Here is a 17,193-nt window from a genome sequence, read left to right as displayed (position 1 = left end):
GACAAACAGAAGTAGGTAAGTAAAAACAATGTTTATTGTGAACAGATTCTTTATTCACATAAAATTAAAAATAAATGAATGGTTGAGACCCAGTAGATATTTCCAGAGTAGATTCGTTACGGTGCAGTGCTCGAGAAGTCAGTAATTAGTGCCGATGAACATGAAATAAATAAAAGAAATGAGTAACAAGGAATAAAGAAATTATTCATCTTAAACACGAAGCTTAGGAGGACAAAGAGTAGCAATTAACAGAAAACGTACCCGACGCAATACTCACAAAAATCCTCACCGACATCATTGATTAGTTGACAAAGTTTTTGCAGCTCCATTGTACAATAATCAATGTTCCGTTAACAAAGAGGGTTCACCAGATATCCAAGAATAAAAAGAGAAAAAGAACAACAGTTAATATTACAGTGTAAATCATGCTATTAATGAAAAATTAGGAAACAAAACAATAACTTACAAGACAATCGTCCGATAACACTGGGAGACCAATCTCCACTCTTCTGATCACCCCTCGTCAGGCCATTGGTTGCCTTTCAAAAAGTGCTGCCTTTTTTTTTGCCTTCAAAAATACCGAAAGATCCTGTTTGATAATAATAGCTTCTAATATTTTCAGGTACGAAATAATTCATTGTCAAAGCGGGACTAAATTTGTCAGGCATGGAAGCATGTAAGTAAATTTCCAATTACGTGATCTTTGACAATGACAATATTTTAACATGGATTCAATGACAATATTTTAACATGGATTCAATGATAAAATTCGTTTTTTTTCAGCAGGCTCGAAGTTTAAACTTTAATTAACACGAGGACAATTATGCCTTACCTGATGGTCAAAACGTTTAGGTGGCAAGGATCCTGGTTTCTCGAGCGGTGCAATCATTAGCACCATCGAACCTGGTTGTTTCGTCAGACATCAGGTGCCAGAGTGAATTTTATCAGGCCATCGCCACCTTCTTAACATCAGTTGAGGCAAAATTGAAGAGCGGGATATACTACAGATCATAATGGCTGAATATTCCATCATTTTACTTTGATCGAGCCAATAGCGATAAGTTTGTTACTTAACCGTTGCTGCCAATTCATTCTACCGAGGAATCATTCTGTGCACCATTGTAATTTAAGCATTATTATTGACCAGCATTGTTTTTCAAACTTTATACCATTTGATTTGATATCTTATTTTGAAGCTTACTTTTACTCTCTTTGGCATTGAATTCAGATGAATAGTTTTTCAAGTCCTCAATTAGATTGTAGGGTTGAATTTTGCTAGGCAAACTGAATCAATCTAAATCTAGAACTGTTAAATAAGTTCAGTTAAAAATGTCTTTAAATTTAATCTTAGTTGATGGTGTCATCTGGCTAGCTAGTTGCACGATAACTTGAAACCAAATTCAATTTTACACTCTTTATAGGGTCCTACGCTAAGACTGAAAGCTTGTGAATTTCCATGTACCGCAATTATTTCTGCATTTCATGTTAGCATTATCTGGAGCAAAAAAAATCCCATTTTGAGATTGAAAATGGAACCTGAAACACAGTTATTCAATAGCTCGAATTGAAAACCAAGAATTTTATAATGGTTTCTGCAACAAAGGGACTCTTTCCAAATATCCTTGTTAGAAGGTGATGTTCGGAGGACTATGAACAAGATATTGTATCGGATTAAATTATTTGGAAAAAAATTTTCGTAAACTTTGTTAAAAATTAGATATTCATTTATTTTGATGGAACAAGGGACACAATCTTTACATTACTTTAAAATTGACATTACTCTAAAACATGATTGTCCTTGAAGCTAATTGTGACATTGAGGCGCATTTTGAGAAACTTGATTTTCAACTTGTGTCACAGGATGTGATTTACATTCCTGAGTTCTACGCTTTCGATTAGATTTTCTTTGTTTCGAACCGCACTAACATGAAATACAAAAATCATTTTAATAAATCTAATATTACTTGAATTTTCAATTTGAGTATTAGGTTCCCTTCATTTATTTAATCGAACATCATTGAAAATTTGCGAAATAAATTCTGATAATCATTCGGAAATTTTAAATAGTAGTAGCAATAATTTGTTAATCAGAAAAAATACATTGACTATCGACTATTCGTAAATTTTGTTGAACTATTTTCAAGAAAAAAAAGATTCACAGTTCCGTTACAGATAGTGAGATATTTAAATTTCTTGAACGCTCGGTTTAATGTCTCATTTTCGAAAATGATAAAATTCAATATTACCGCCTGAAATCACAAAAGAGTGAGAAAGTTGCTTAGTTGCTTGAAAGTGGCGATGATCTTTGTACGTCTGACAAATTGAATGGGCAGATAACAGTGAATATCAGAGATGTAATTATTTTAGCCGTATCACCTGTTGATAGATAAAAATTCCATTGTTATTTCTAATGTACGAAATAATAAAAATGATTAAATAAAGTGTTCGCACCTACCTGCTGCCTTTCTTCCAAGCACCCAACATTTAAACAGATTTCTCATTTTAGTCGAATAAAGCCAATTTTCAAAGAGCATTAGCATCAACTTTCCGAGTCACTACCTCGACTGTTTAAGATTCTAACCTCAAAAATTCGTATGAACTACAACGCCGCCAGAAACAGAGTTTGACAGCTGAAACTCGGAGTGGTCAACCTGCCCGAGCAGCCGATAAAACTCGCGCATGCGCATTATATGTATAGTTTCAAGAGATTGTCCCGGTATACATCAGTCATTACACAAAAACAAAAGATAGATAAATTCACGTGTTTTGGAGAATCATAGCCTCACCAATGTCGGCGATAGTGGGGGGATCAATCGAGGCTAGCTGGGCAGCCCGAGCATTAATGATAAGCTAAGGCCATGGCTAGTTTGTTGTGGAGGGGCTTCCCAACCAGTCTCAACATTTACTTTCTGCACTACTCACTATATTCCGTATACTAGATTCTTTCTTTTCAATTACAGTTACTGCCATAATTCCCTAAGCTGTAAGCACAAATAAATATATTTCCGTTGCTAATTTGATTTGAATGGTTTGTCCTGCCCCTGACCTTCGACTCTTTCAAGCCCGCTTAACTCGGTCTGTTGTTGCCTCACCAGCACTCAATTTATTTTTCGAAACATCAGGTAACGCAAAGCATTCAAAGATTTTCTAATCAAGCATCAACAAAATGACAGTGATGCGCTGGTATACAGCGGTATTAGATAAACAGGCAATTCCAGCAAAGGAAAATTAGGAAAACAAATAAATAGTCACTTAAAAATTTATCAAGTAAGTGCTAACCAATCGCGAAATTACTTGCGGATGAGAGAAGAAGAGACAAAAATACGAACCCAAGCGGCTCACGCAAAGTAAGCTCCGAAAAAAGACAAAAAAAGAGAAAAGATATAAAAGAAGTAACTTCGTGGCTTCACACGATAGACAAAATAAAGCCTTACTAATAGGGAACATCCGCAAAATAGCCGACTGCAATTTCGATGAAACTTAGCAGGAATCTTAAGTACACTAAAATAAGAGATGCATGTTTTTTTTCATAAAGGCTGAATTAATTTTACGAGGGTGCACCATCCCGCTGAAATACTGTTTTTAATCATTCTCATGCATAATAGGGCCTAACGTACAGATTGCAGGAAAACTTGATTTCTAAGCGTTTTTGACGTTGCTTATTCCAAGTCTGTAGTCGAAATTGAAAAGTTCAAATTGGCGTATCCAACGTGGCGGACGGCAATAACGAAAATTCGATCGATATTCACCTATATTAGATGATAGCTATTTTCGAGGTCGCTGATCATAGATCTGATCGTGAAAATTTTAAATTCGAAACGACGAATTCAAAACGGTGGTAGAAAATCACCACAATGTCCGCCATTTCTACGGGAATTGGTACCCATATCTGTTTCTGGACGAGGTACTCCAATAATAACCATCGATTCTCATTGTCAGAATTGCGATTATCGATAAGCGCAGATGTAATTGCACGTTGTAAATTGATAGCGTCATGATGAAATATTCCCCAATATTCAATCAAGAATGCCCGTGGAGGGCTTAGAGCTAGAATATGTGGTAGAGTATGCTCATACTGTATTGAATGACCTGGACGTTGGAAATACATATCATTGTTTTTCATCAGTTTACTGTTAGGTTGACCAATGGTAGTTATTAATGTAATTAAGGTATTGAACTTGCTGCTGGTAGAATGCGGTGCTCCAGGCACCGAGATTATAAAACTCAACTCAACGGAATTGCACCTTCATCTTCACTGGAAGATTCATCTTCCCTCGTTGTGCATGAAACGAGATTAGAACTAGAGTACTCTGTAGCAGTAAGTGAAGCAGTAGCTATCGATATTGATTGGCTTACGGAAGGTATAGCAAGCATACTAGTATCAGAAAGCTGTACATTCGTTGAAGAACTACACATCACGTCCCAAGGTAAAATAGTAGATTCGAGTATGAACAAAGAATTGTCGATTACTGGCCAAACGGAAACAGAAAACACGGAACTTTTGTAGTAGTTCAAAACATGTTCAAGCGACTTAAGTCTGAACGATAGTTACGAAGATGTGCGGCATATGTCGGACCTGGTGGAACGCGTATAAAGGATAAGTTGATCAGGATTGCAAAGTATACGTTTAACATGTTCGTAGCAGCAATAGAATCGAGATTAACAATTCCTGATGTGGATTTCCGACGTTGGCCATTACCAGCAAGGATTAAAGAAGACTGCCTTCATTTTCCGTTTGATCCAGCCACCTGATATTTACATCATATCTTCTAAGTTTGGAAAGCTTACTAAATCATATGCATACTTGGCTTCGGGAAGCTTATCTTTGCAATACAGGTAATGCAAGCGTCTTGTTATATGATTCATAGTGTGAATAATACGAGCCCAGTGTTCAGGAATCAATATCGGATGATCGTGTCTTGAACCTGATGACCATTCCAAAATAGACTACAGGGCACATTCAACCTTTGGACGAATATGGGTCTCGTGTGCGGAAAAATTTCGTAAGACGTTGTTCCGACTTGCTGATCCTTCTTGACTATGCTATTAATCGTCGCCTACAAGATGATATTCTCAAGCTGCAATCTCGCGCGCACAACCGATTTTAGTCTCCACAATTTCTAAAGTTATTCAAATATTCATGGCGAAAAAGTGGATACGTGCAAACTAGACCGTCCTGTTTTCAAAGTCCATCAGAATTGTGTTACGAAACAGACTCAACATTACAGTATTATATATGTGACGAGATCGCAATAATAAAGTGTGCTTGGTGTAAAAAATCATTTTGTTTGAAACGCTTTTTTTCGCAAGAATTTCAATTATTGCCATGACTTTATTCCATAAAGGAACTATTCATATCACCAAGGGTTGTTACAATCAAAACAACAAAATATAACTATCATTGTATATGTAGGAATTCATTATGGTTGTGCCGCTCAAATGAAATTATATACGATCATCATTTTGGCACAATGTTACAAATGATGTAAATAAAAAAATTCTGAATCACGATACTCCTGCTATCGTTTCATCCCATCATTCAGCTAGAAATGAATGGGTTCTGAAGTACTTCAGAAACAGATACGGATACCGAATTTCGTAGAGATGGCGGATACTGTGACGGATTTTTTCCGCCATTTTGAATTCTTCGCTTCGAATTTTAAATTTTCGTGGTTAGATACATGATCAGCGACCTCGAAAACAGCTTCCCCATACTTTTGGTGAAAATCGATCGATTTTTTGTTATTGACGTCGACCATGTTGAATTTGCTATTCTAAACTATTCAATTTGGACTTCAGATTCGGACAGATTTGGAATGAGCAGCGTCAAAAACGCTCAGAAATCAAATTTTCCTGCAACATGTACGTTAATCCCTATTATGCATGGGAATTGTTAAAAACGGTATTTCAGCGGGGTAGTGACACCCTCGTAAAACTAATTTCATCCCATATAAAAAAAAATACGTATACGGTGTCTCTCATTTTAGCGTACATAAGATTCCTGCCAAGTTTCATCGGAATCGGAGACGGACACTTGGCGGATGTTAATTCTCGATATGCAAGAAAATCTTGTCCGTGATACAGTGATAATTGAAGATAAAGATCTCACTTACGATGCTGCGGTATCGATATCAAAAGAAAACATTCTGACCCAACTACTTGCTACGCTGGTACTCTTCGTGCTGATTACCTCTCGGGACTGCACCTCGGTACTCGATCACCGAAATGCTTACATACTGGCGGTAATGGCCTTCATCTCGGATCTCCACACCAGTTCCGCCAGGTTGACGTAGTCCGTCACGCAAGGCTTTGCGGTAGGCAAACGCAATTTTGCTTTAGGGGGGAACTCCCCGTAGAATTCCAAGTCTTAGTTGATTGTTATGATTTTTTTTTTCGTGGGTAAGGAATGTATATGTCGGAGAAGAATAAAGAGGATGCATTATCAAGTGAATTCGAAACTTGAACTTTGAATGAGTCCGCCGTATCAAGCGTCAAGCGTTATTCAACATGCTTTGAATATAGAACAAACAAATGGTTTGTTTATAACAACGCTTGGATGAAATCGACAGTCACGGAAAAGCAAGCGAATTGACCAGACGTGTCGGGATCATCGCGCTTTTTACAATGAGCAATCCACGAAATGGAAATCCTACATCCTCTCCGCCTTTCCGAGGCTTCACCCCGACATATATATCTTTTCCGGGTCATAGGTACTTTTTACTACATAACTTTGGTTTTCAAAATGATTCTTGTTATTGAACCAAGTGAAATATGACGGAGATATGATCAGTTGCCGTGAAGCTGTCCGGAAGGGAAGCCGAATTCGGTGTACACTCCAGCACCTCGTAGGATTTTTTGAAACAGTCTGCGCAAAATAATTGATCAGTATATACATGTAGTCAGTTGGTGAACGAGTAATATCGAAAAAATAATGATAATTGGCCTTAGAACAAAAAAGATGATATTTTGGGACAAAATTTCAACCCTTAGCGGCCACACGAGGTAACTAGTTACCCCAGGCTCGGAACAAGTGAAATTAGAGGTCTAAAACCTATGAAATTGATACAAGTAACAACATCTACCGGTCGTAGACAAGTATAATAAAAATCATTATAAATATTGAAGAACTCTTTAACAAACATGAAACAATCCGTTAGAAGTCTTAAAACACCCATATGTCTTGTACAACTAGATTTTCAGTGTGGGGTAATGAGTTAACCATGTGGCCGCTAAGGGTTAAGCTTTGACCCAGTCAGAAGCATTTTTATTTTGACAATTTTCCGTCAGTCTTAAGTTCATCAATTAGAAATATATGTTATGAAAACGTGTGCAAAGTATGAGCTTGATCGGTCCAATAGGTTGTAAATAATCGTGAACATCGATTTTCAACGCATTGAAAAAAAAGTTTCGAGGTAATCGCGTTTAAAGTTTTGGCAAAGGCACGCTTCGGCACGGATGATTCTGTGACTCACTGACTAATCAGCTACTCCAGCGCCATTTAATATTCCTTCAGCTTCCTCGTAATACTCATTTTGCCCATCCATCTCCTTATTGTGTGATTTTCGAGCCTCTTTCACACAAACGGAGCTGAATTACACTCAAAGGATCTCGGGACGTTGTTTAGAGATTGACGAAAATCACTAACCGCATTTTATTCTACAGGTTTCAAACTAAATTTTGGCAGCAAAAAAAAAAAAAAAAAGAAAAATGCATTTTTTGAAGTATGTATGGAGTCCATATAGAGTGTTCACTTAATAATCGACGAACCAGTAGGCGGTTTAGCATAAGGGTGATGAGAGTCATCGACGGGTGGCTTCGTTTTAGTTTGAAGCACAGCCCTGTATGCCATTGGCGATGTATCCAAGCAGCAGTAACGATATTTGTTGCATGGAGCCTAGAGTTAAGGAGCTGGAACGCTGCACTATGAATGTGGACCCTGAAAGCGACGGAAAAGTTATATAGGCTGTAGTGGCGCTGCTGTCGTTAATATAGGATATAAGTATTATTATTTCAGCAATGACCGGGCGTCGATAACGAATACTCCTCACTTCATGGCATCACCAATGCCATACTTCATATCCTATACTGACAACACAAGCGCGCTCGTGGCTGAATTTCGAACCACAACAAACATATATCTTTTTCGTCGATTTCAGGGTCCAAATTTATAATGATTCTCTTTGCCGTTCGGCCTCCTTAACTCTAGGCTCCATGATTTGTTGGTTCAGCTCCTGGTCAAAGATTCTAGATAATTGGAGGTCTTTATTGTACGTTACGCACGACCCTGTTCACAATTTCAGATAGACATCTACCTGGATTTGAATTGGCAATATTCTCTGCTCTATGGCTAACGGCACGATGCCGGTGATGCAGTGTCCAATTCCCTCCATGTGACGTTCTTGAACATAATTCTCGTGGTGCGATACAAAATTAGAAAATAGACGAATATTAGCTTAATCAAAAAATCTCAGCTGACATAAGAGTTTCTTTGGAGTGTTGGCCTCAGACGTGCCTCTGTCGCGATTAATATTATGTGATAAAGTATAAAATACCACGTCAGAATACATATAGACATAAAACACCGGCAAATGGAAGATGTCAGTAGAATACAATTGTTAGTGGCGTGATGATGCTTTACTATTCTAAAATAATTGTAGAACATTAAAACTGTGAGTATGTTTTTGTTGATGACAGATTATTTTGTGGCCTGGAGTGAATGAAATCAGCATTTTGTTGAGTGGAGTGAACTTATTTAAGTAAAGTTAGTGCACCATAAAGATGAACTAAATGATTATACACCCAAAAGTTATCAGTGATTCTCTCAAGATGAAGTTTGTCTATCGAGTCCGATAATGATTCACTACTACTCGTCTAAAGATAGTAGTTACAATTAGTGACCAGTCAGATGCTATGCTCAAAACTCTTCAAAAACATGACAATGTTTAGAAAAATAAAAATTTTACAAATTATTGACTCTTGAGAGGCCGCCCATAAACTACGTAAGGATGAGGGGATGGGGGTGGGGGTTGCCCAAATAAGCATTACATAGTTTATAAACCGCCTCGTCAGAGCATCTAGAAATTGTGATTCCTTCGAATTGCATATTCCATTCTACATCAAACTACATTAATCAAAAGTCTTGGATTTGACTCAATCATATTCACATGTATTTATATGATCGGCACATGTACAGGGCATTCTATTTCGATTAAGACAGTGCAATTACTTGGAAATATGAGGTAGTACAAAAAAAAATTATTTTCACACAAAGGCTATATCTGGATAAGCATGGCAAAAGTGTCCCCACTCCAAATGGATTCGGCAAGTGACCAACTGTAAGTGTTCTGTTGGTAAATAACTGACAAATGTTAATGTTAGGCGTGCAACCATTTTTCTCAGAATTGTTACAAAAAAACGGGATTTACAGTGTTTCTACGATAACTCCGCTATTTTCACTTTGAAAATTGTGGGAAATATTACAAATCCAGCAGACATTTGAGCACATACGAACGTTTTTTCTCGAGATTCTTCGGTGATAAACTCTTGCTGTAAAAAATTTTCAAACAATTAGATTGCTGATTTCCGGTGGATTTCAAAGAGTGACAACCTTTTTTTTACAACAGTATAAACATTTGGTTTCGGGTGATCCTTTGTAATTTTTTCGTATTTCTTCCGAACATGCGTCATTATTGAACAAATCTAAAACTGATACTTTTCATTTTTTCACGAGCATGACTTCAAGATAATTTTTTTCCGCATACAGAGTCAAAATAGTAAACTGAAATGTGTGATCAGTCTGAGAGAACTTCCCTCATTCAACGTTAATTTCAAAGTTTTTAACCATAAAACTTTATCACATAATATGTTCTTCTCAAGTTTAACATCTGGGTCGATCGAAAATCTCGACCTTACATCGATATGGAAAAAAATGCGGTCTCGATGTTCAGGGTCAAAAAACAAGTAGTTAAACATTTTACTTTCTGGCCATTTAGGGAGCGGAAAAAAGGAATGGGGGAGGGGGGGGGGGCTTTTCGAAAAAAAAAACACAATTTATTAAACAAGACATAAGCCTTAATTATTCATACAATCTAGAACAATCAACTAACATAAATGGTGAAAATTGAATATGCTGCTCCAATTATCATTAATCGTCAGACCTAAAGTCCATGAAACGTAAAGGTATGTTACGTGATATTCTTATTCACGTTCAATTATGCATCAATAAAGGTAGAATCCGGAAAAATAAGAAAAAGATAACGAATACACAAATTGGCACTTAGTTTATATACACAATTAATTAAAATCTAAATGACAGGCTACGGTCGGATCTATAAATAAAAAGGTTAGGTTGGCAACTCACGGACACATAATTCGAAAAAGTATTCTTAAGACTACTACGAATTCCTCAGAGAGAAGCGGGGTCGTTTTGATCATTTATGCAGTTCTTTAAGAGCCATATTGAGGTATTTTTGGCTTCTTATTAATCAAAAACAGCTAAAGAAGAGTCAAACGTTGGCCAATAAGAAAAGAAGACGTCGGGAAGAGAAAGATCCGCAATCGATATGCGTGAGATCGACAACCCAACTGACAAAACTAAACCCAAGTATGAGGAAAACATGGTGTCCGCTGTCGTGACGCTAGCAGTCTAACATGTTGAGAAGTTAAGAAGTTAGATCCTACGCCATGAAAAATGGAACCTTCGATTCTTTGGAAAGCAATTTATAATGAAGGCTACTTAAAATATCAATGTCTGGCCTAAGGTTAACCGTGTGATTGTCACTAACGACATTGCACACTCCCCGAATTCGTTTATAATCTTTCTATAATCCTATTCATGTAAATTTTTCATATAAATTAACTTTTAACTTGTGTATTGTTAAGCGCCAACAGCTACTTCCTTTTCCAAGTTCTCATGGAATCCTACACTAATGACTCGCAAATATCTCTAACTTCGGTATATTATTTCTCCCATGAATGCCAAAGCCTCGCCCACTTGGGTGGCAACAGTGTGAAAGTACTCAACAGTCACAATGTATAGTTAGCTACGTGCAGAAAGAAGAATGAGAGGCTAAGTGCGGCTATTTTCTGGTCCCATACAAGGTACCTCAGTCTGTTTCGCTTCGCAATTCGGAACCACTATGAACATAAAGACGATGTGATAGCAAATATACTGCAAGTATCTCTAACGATAAAACGTCAATTGCAGAATTCATTTCGAATAAGGGTACTTTTCGCATGCTTACCCAGCTTTATAGCCTTTCACAGTATCAAGAGAGGTACTTGATACTAATACTATGAAATTTTTCACTCAAGGCTTTGACGAGATCTCGTGGCAGCTGGAAATTTAATCAATACAACTCTACAGTCTTCATTTCAGACAGCAATAGCTTATTCAAAGCGGGATCATATGCACAAATAAATCTCTTCAACCTTACAAATACAGTTGTTATAGTACTGTGAGGATTGAAAAATAGTGCAAATACACAATCATCTTTATTTGTCTACTTGTGGATCGGTTTAAAGACATTCGCCTAATGAAGTCAGTACTTACCTTTGATTCGTCATTTTGATAATACAAGAAGTGTAAATAGTGCATCTAGGGGTTTCAAAAGGAATTAACACCCTCATTCCCAAACGTGATTGAATAAAGCGAAGCTTATACTCACATATGGACCCATTAATTGATATCTGTTTCCAGAATCATGCAAGAGCCGAAAGACCTTGTTACTATGCAGGCGTCTCTAGCATTGTATGTCCGACTTGTCTCCGAGGTGTCGAAAGTGGAAACAGAGTTTCCAAAAATTCAAGAACAATATCGAACTCTAGGTAAGATTATATTTATCACATCTATTGACTTCAGGGTTGACAAGAATCGGTGACTACGCCTTGTAGCGTCTGTATATTATGTGTGAAACTGAGAAGTGACCTTGTACCCTTTTTCCTATTTATAAAGATAATAATCATTTCGAGAAAGTAAACGGGGTCATTTAGTTAAGAGAGGCTACACCTGGATATTAGTTATTAAGTCTACATTTGGTAAACACAAGGAACCGTTAAGTTCAACAACCTCAAGAACCATAAAAACCATTCTCAGTGATGCCATCTCCATGTTTTTGTCAGCCCATCAGTATATATATCCAGGGAAAAAGTTTCGCATATAAGGAGAGTTGCAAGCATCTACGAACTGTCAGGAACCGGATACAAGTATGAAATGTTTCTGCCGGTCGTGCAGTGTTCCGTCGGGTCGTATCCAAATTAGAGGTACCGTTATTATGGGGTGACTAGTAGTGTACTTCGAAATAGAGATTCTCCTCTCAATCTTAGGTTCGGACTTACTACCCTTGAACCACCCATACTCTAGTCTCTCTCTCACCCAGCATCGTATGGCGTATTATCTCGCCATAGGTATTTCTCTTTATTTATGGGTAGCAGTGTAATATCACCGGGAAAAGCTGAAGCTAGAGATTCATTCAGACAGTGTGAACAGTAACCGGACAAATTACAAAGAACTACTTATAGTTCTCTGTAATTTGTCCGGTTACTGTTCAGAGACGCATACGATTCTTAAATTCTTAAATCGTATGCGTCTCTCCGAAATTCAAATTATACCGATTGTGAGCACGACCGCGATATTTACCCGTGAACGGACAGTGATCGTGGCACTCCTTTTCCTCAGGTGTAAACGGCTTATTAGAAATATAACAATTTTTGCGCTCATGTGACGATCACGTTGCACTTGGCTCAGAAACTCCATCAGAATTATATTTTCGATTTGTACTCTACTTGCAGTCATACATTTTTATGCTGCCTTGTGATCCAATCTATACAATCAGCACCGCATTTACTGTAAAATTCGGATAAAGCCTCATCGTAAACGCAATGTACGTAGTACTCTACTGTAACATGGGGGTGAAACGTGAAGGAGCGGTGGGTGTGTATGATTATAAATAATCAAAGCGTTTCCCTTCTCATAATAATAAATGAAAATAAAAAACTTAGACCTAGCTTTTGATGAGCTGGTATGTGGGTTCATATTGCTGTAGTCCTATACAGGCTGTGAGAGTTGTTCAAATGATCGATTATATCAATAATATGCGATGGGTGATCGTTCAAAATAAATGGTTAAATACGAATTATTCTGGTGAAAGATAAAGTACATCCAGGCAAAAACATCTGAAATGTAAAAAAACCGCCACGTTACCAAAACGACATCAGAATAAAAATATAAAAATAATTTAGATATTGCCAGTTTCTGTCGTGAAATTAGAAAAAATTTCAGCACGTATATTATGCGTAGTGAAGTCAGAACTCGTTGTTTCATCTAGTAATATCAAAACATCATTCCAAGAGCTACGTACGTGGCGAGCGCATTGACTTTGTTTCTTTTTTTATTTGAATGATTATACTTGTTTGTGTTGTGATCCCATGTAACAATTAATGCTGTTTCTAAGATCAATATTTATCATCGAATAAATACTGTATTTTCTTCGAACCGAATCAATTTTGCATCAAAATGACTGGTTTATAACAGCTTCTTCAATATTATTAACGTATTCAATTTCAAATTATTTTTTCTGCCATCTACAACTTAGATTCATATCTTATAGAATTTAGAACTTAATGGGGCTGAGTCAGTCGATTAGTTAGCATCGAACAGATTATCGCATTGTCAATTTCGAATTGGATAGATGCATTTCATTACTTTTTTTTGTTGCGTCAATTGCTTATGATTGTAGCCCCAGGCGCCTACACGGCACCACATACGTACACTCGCGCGCAACGATATTCGAAAAACGCATATTATAAGTGGACATAGACAAAGTAAGTGAAAATCAAAATATTTTATAGCAGATAAAAACAAGGACAAGACATCGGATAGGCGAATTGTTCAAATTCCAGCATTCAATTGTTGCTTGTGCCACATCAAGTACTCAAACACACTGTTTTTATACAGCATCGAGTTTTTGTTTCATATAATTGAATAAATCCTATCCCGCACTGTAACAACGTGTAAAATTTATATTTCTCGGCCATTATTCCACATTTATAATCCGACATAATCACTCTGTTGCTATAGCATTCGTAAAGGTTTTTTTTTTAAATGTGTCCGCCAAGTACGTAGCTCTTGGAATAATGTTTCGATACCTCTAGAGGAAACAACGATGTCCTACTTTACGACATATACCTACCAATTTGCTGAGATCCTAAGGCTTGAAAATTTTTCCGAATTTCACAACAGAAACTGGGAATATCTAAATTGTTCTTGTATTTTTAATGTGATGTAGCTTTGGTAACTTGGTGGATTTTTTTACATTTCAGATGTTTTTGTCTCTGTTTCATTACTTTTTGTAAGGATACAGCAATAATACTGCTGTAACGTACATAGTAACCAATGAACAAATTGTCAGTAACCACGTTTATATCTGTTGAGATCCATAGCATTTATAGTTGATATCTGTGCTCTGACGTATGACCGCCATGATTAGAACGTGAAATAGCAATACTGCTGATCCAATTGGCGCACCTATACGTATATACACATGACTATCTTAGTTTTCTAATAAATAATCAATACATTACGAGGTCCAAACGATGGAGGATTGTTTTTTTTTTTTTTTCTTTTTTGAACACATTTTATTGAACCGACAAGTAATAGTGTTTCGGCAAAGTATCGAATAGTTAAATGTCTGTCTCGCGACACTCAAAATCGTCCTCGCACATGTACGCACACTCGCGTGCAATATTTACTTGCCGTCTCTGCGTCAAATCTCGCCGCTTGCCCGTGTCGCGACTCAAAACCCATCAGCTGTATCTCATTTATTGTCTACTGTCTCGAAATCATGTATGTGTGTAATCTATGTGTTCTCTCGCTCTGTAAAATCATCACTCTCTGTAACGTTCTCTTGCGATACGGTCTGTATCGCCACATCGAAACCAATAAAAGTCTCGTTTATCGGTAATCATTATCTCTCTCTATCTCAACATCACTTTCGTTTCATTTACACTCGTCCTCATCACTAATTCGCGGATCCCACGTCGATGATCTATATCCTTTTGCCATCTCTCTAAACATTTTTTGGTCCTTCGAGCCGGATCAGTCGCGAATCGAATCGGATCATTCGCAAATTGAGTCGAATCTTTCGAATCGTTGCGACTTACGGGAAAACGAATTAGCCAGTGAGTGAAACGGAACTATCGCGTGTGCATCAAGTTGCGAAAGTTCACGTAATCAAAGTGAACAATATCGTTATCGGTGAAAACCATCACGAAAATCAGTCGCGTCCGTTAAATTCAAACGTGCGGTGTCCTCTGTAGTGACCGTGACTAAGATCTCAGTGTCAACAACACCGATCTCTTGAAGTGTGTATCGCGACGCCCTATTATCACTGTGTGCGTGTCTCGTTCGTGAAAACTCTGTTCGTTGCGTGAGTTGCACTCTCTCATTTGTCAAAATGACGATCTACGAATACAATGAACGTCAAACCGATCTCTTCAGGCGCATCTGTCGCACTCTCGAAAACTTGCGCAAGCTCGGTGAAGCAAAAATAACTCTCGGGCAAGTGCAATCGTGATTAAATGCGTTAAATTCAAATTGGCTGAAGTTCCAAGGCATGCACGAGACAGTCGATCAAATCAGAATCGCAGCAAAAGGTAATCAACTCGACGCTATCAAAAGACTCTAGTATTTCGCGAAAGACTATTTACGAACAGTGCGAAGAGCAATACTTGAACACGAAGGGAGAGATGCTCGATCTGCTCGAATCTCTCAAGACTCTATCGGCACCGATCGTACCAACAGCCGCAGCCCCCCAACTCACAACTGGAGAAACCTCAAAACGGCTACCACGCATCGAATTGCCTACGTTCTCGGGCAATTACTCAGACTGGAAGTCTTTCCACGACCTCTTCACATCAATCGTTCGCGAAAATCCGCAACTCTCGGAAGTGGAAAAACTGCACTACCTAAAAACAAGTCTTACCGATGAACCGTCACAACTCATTAAAAACATCGCTCTTACCGCTGAAAACTTCCCTCGAGCCTGGGAAACTCTCGTATCGCGGTACGAAAACACGAGACTTTTGACGGATTCTCATCTCGCGACACTTTTCGCGATTCCTCGCGTCACAAAGAAATCGTCATCGGAACTGAAAAGCTTGCACAGCAACACTTACGAAGCTCTTGGCGTGCTCAAACTTCTCGATAGTCCGGAGAAATTATGGAATCACATCATCGTGCACATGACGATTCGCAAGCTCGACCCAGCATCTCTAGAAGAGTGGGAAAAAAGTGTCAGCGAGAAACTCGAGCCCCCCACGTTTGCGGAGCTCAAGGCGTTTCTCATCGGTCACATCCACACCCTCGAAGCCGTGGAGCAAGCTCATGCTCACAATCAAATCGCGACGTCGAAACCGCACTCATCGCAAGGAAGGTGAAATTCTCAGACGACAAGGTCACATACGGCGCAATCAAAGGAACAGTCGTGTGCTTGTTGTCATCTGCGGAAGCAGAGTCAACATTGTTGTCATGCAAGTTATTGATGTGGATGCGTCCCTTTTTTATCTGTTTGCACAGAAGGTCATGTGGATAGTCATTCCATCTTAGAATATTGTATACGAGCGGCAAATTATTTTCACGGAATTCGGTACATGATAATTTAATGGCTCGGTCAACAAGATTAAAAATAGTACCTATCTTGTAAGACACCAGGTGACGGGAATTGAAATTCAGGTATCTTTGAGACCACGTTTTTTTGACAAACCAATCTGTTTTGACGTTAGAGTTGTTCTTTATCAGCAATAAACCGAGAATATTGATAGGATTATTAACTTCTATTTCAATAGTAAATTGTAATCGAGGATGATATTGGTTGAAGATGTTCAATATGTAGTCTATTTTTTCTTTGGGGACAGCAGTTAAAATATCATCAACATATCTGAAATAGAAGGGTAGATCAAAATCGAGTTTGCTGATGCAAGACAACTCATGGTCCTCCGTTACTAGGTCTGACAAGATTGGCGAGAGTGAAGAACCCATGGGCAACCCGAACTGTTGTGCGGATGTGTCTTTGTTAAATTTGAAAATTACCGAATCAAAACAAACGTTCAAGGCTTTAACCATGTCAGCAAGTGGTATTGGTATCTTTTTATCTAGTGAGGCCTAACGGTTCTTTACAGCGAGCCTGGCGAGGTCTA

General features: G+C 38.0%; 1 protein-coding gene across 1 annotated transcript in view; it reads left to right on the top strand.

The window, feature by feature from the left end:
• kl-2 (dynein heavy chain 2, axonemal kl-2) overlaps positions 1-17,193 on the top strand; it is a 1,019,064-nt gene that overhangs the window by 325,658 nt on the left and 676,213 nt on the right. The window contains exon 17 of the mRNA XM_069137782.1: positions 11,699-11,826. Coding sequence (XP_068993883.1) covers positions 11,699-11,826 — 128 coding nt within the window. The remainder of the gene's footprint in view (positions 1-11,698; positions 11,827-17,193) is intronic.

The sequence above is a fragment of the Neodiprion pinetum genome, chromosome 7 (assembly GCF_021155775.2).
Source record: "Neodiprion pinetum isolate iyNeoPine1 chromosome 7, iyNeoPine1.2, whole genome shotgun sequence".
In the NCBI taxonomy this organism is placed as follows: Eukaryota; Metazoa; Arthropoda; class Insecta; order Hymenoptera; family Diprionidae; genus Neodiprion; species Neodiprion pinetum.
The sequence above is the reverse complement of the archived record's forward strand: the minus strand, read 5'-3'. Positions and strand labels throughout refer to the sequence as shown.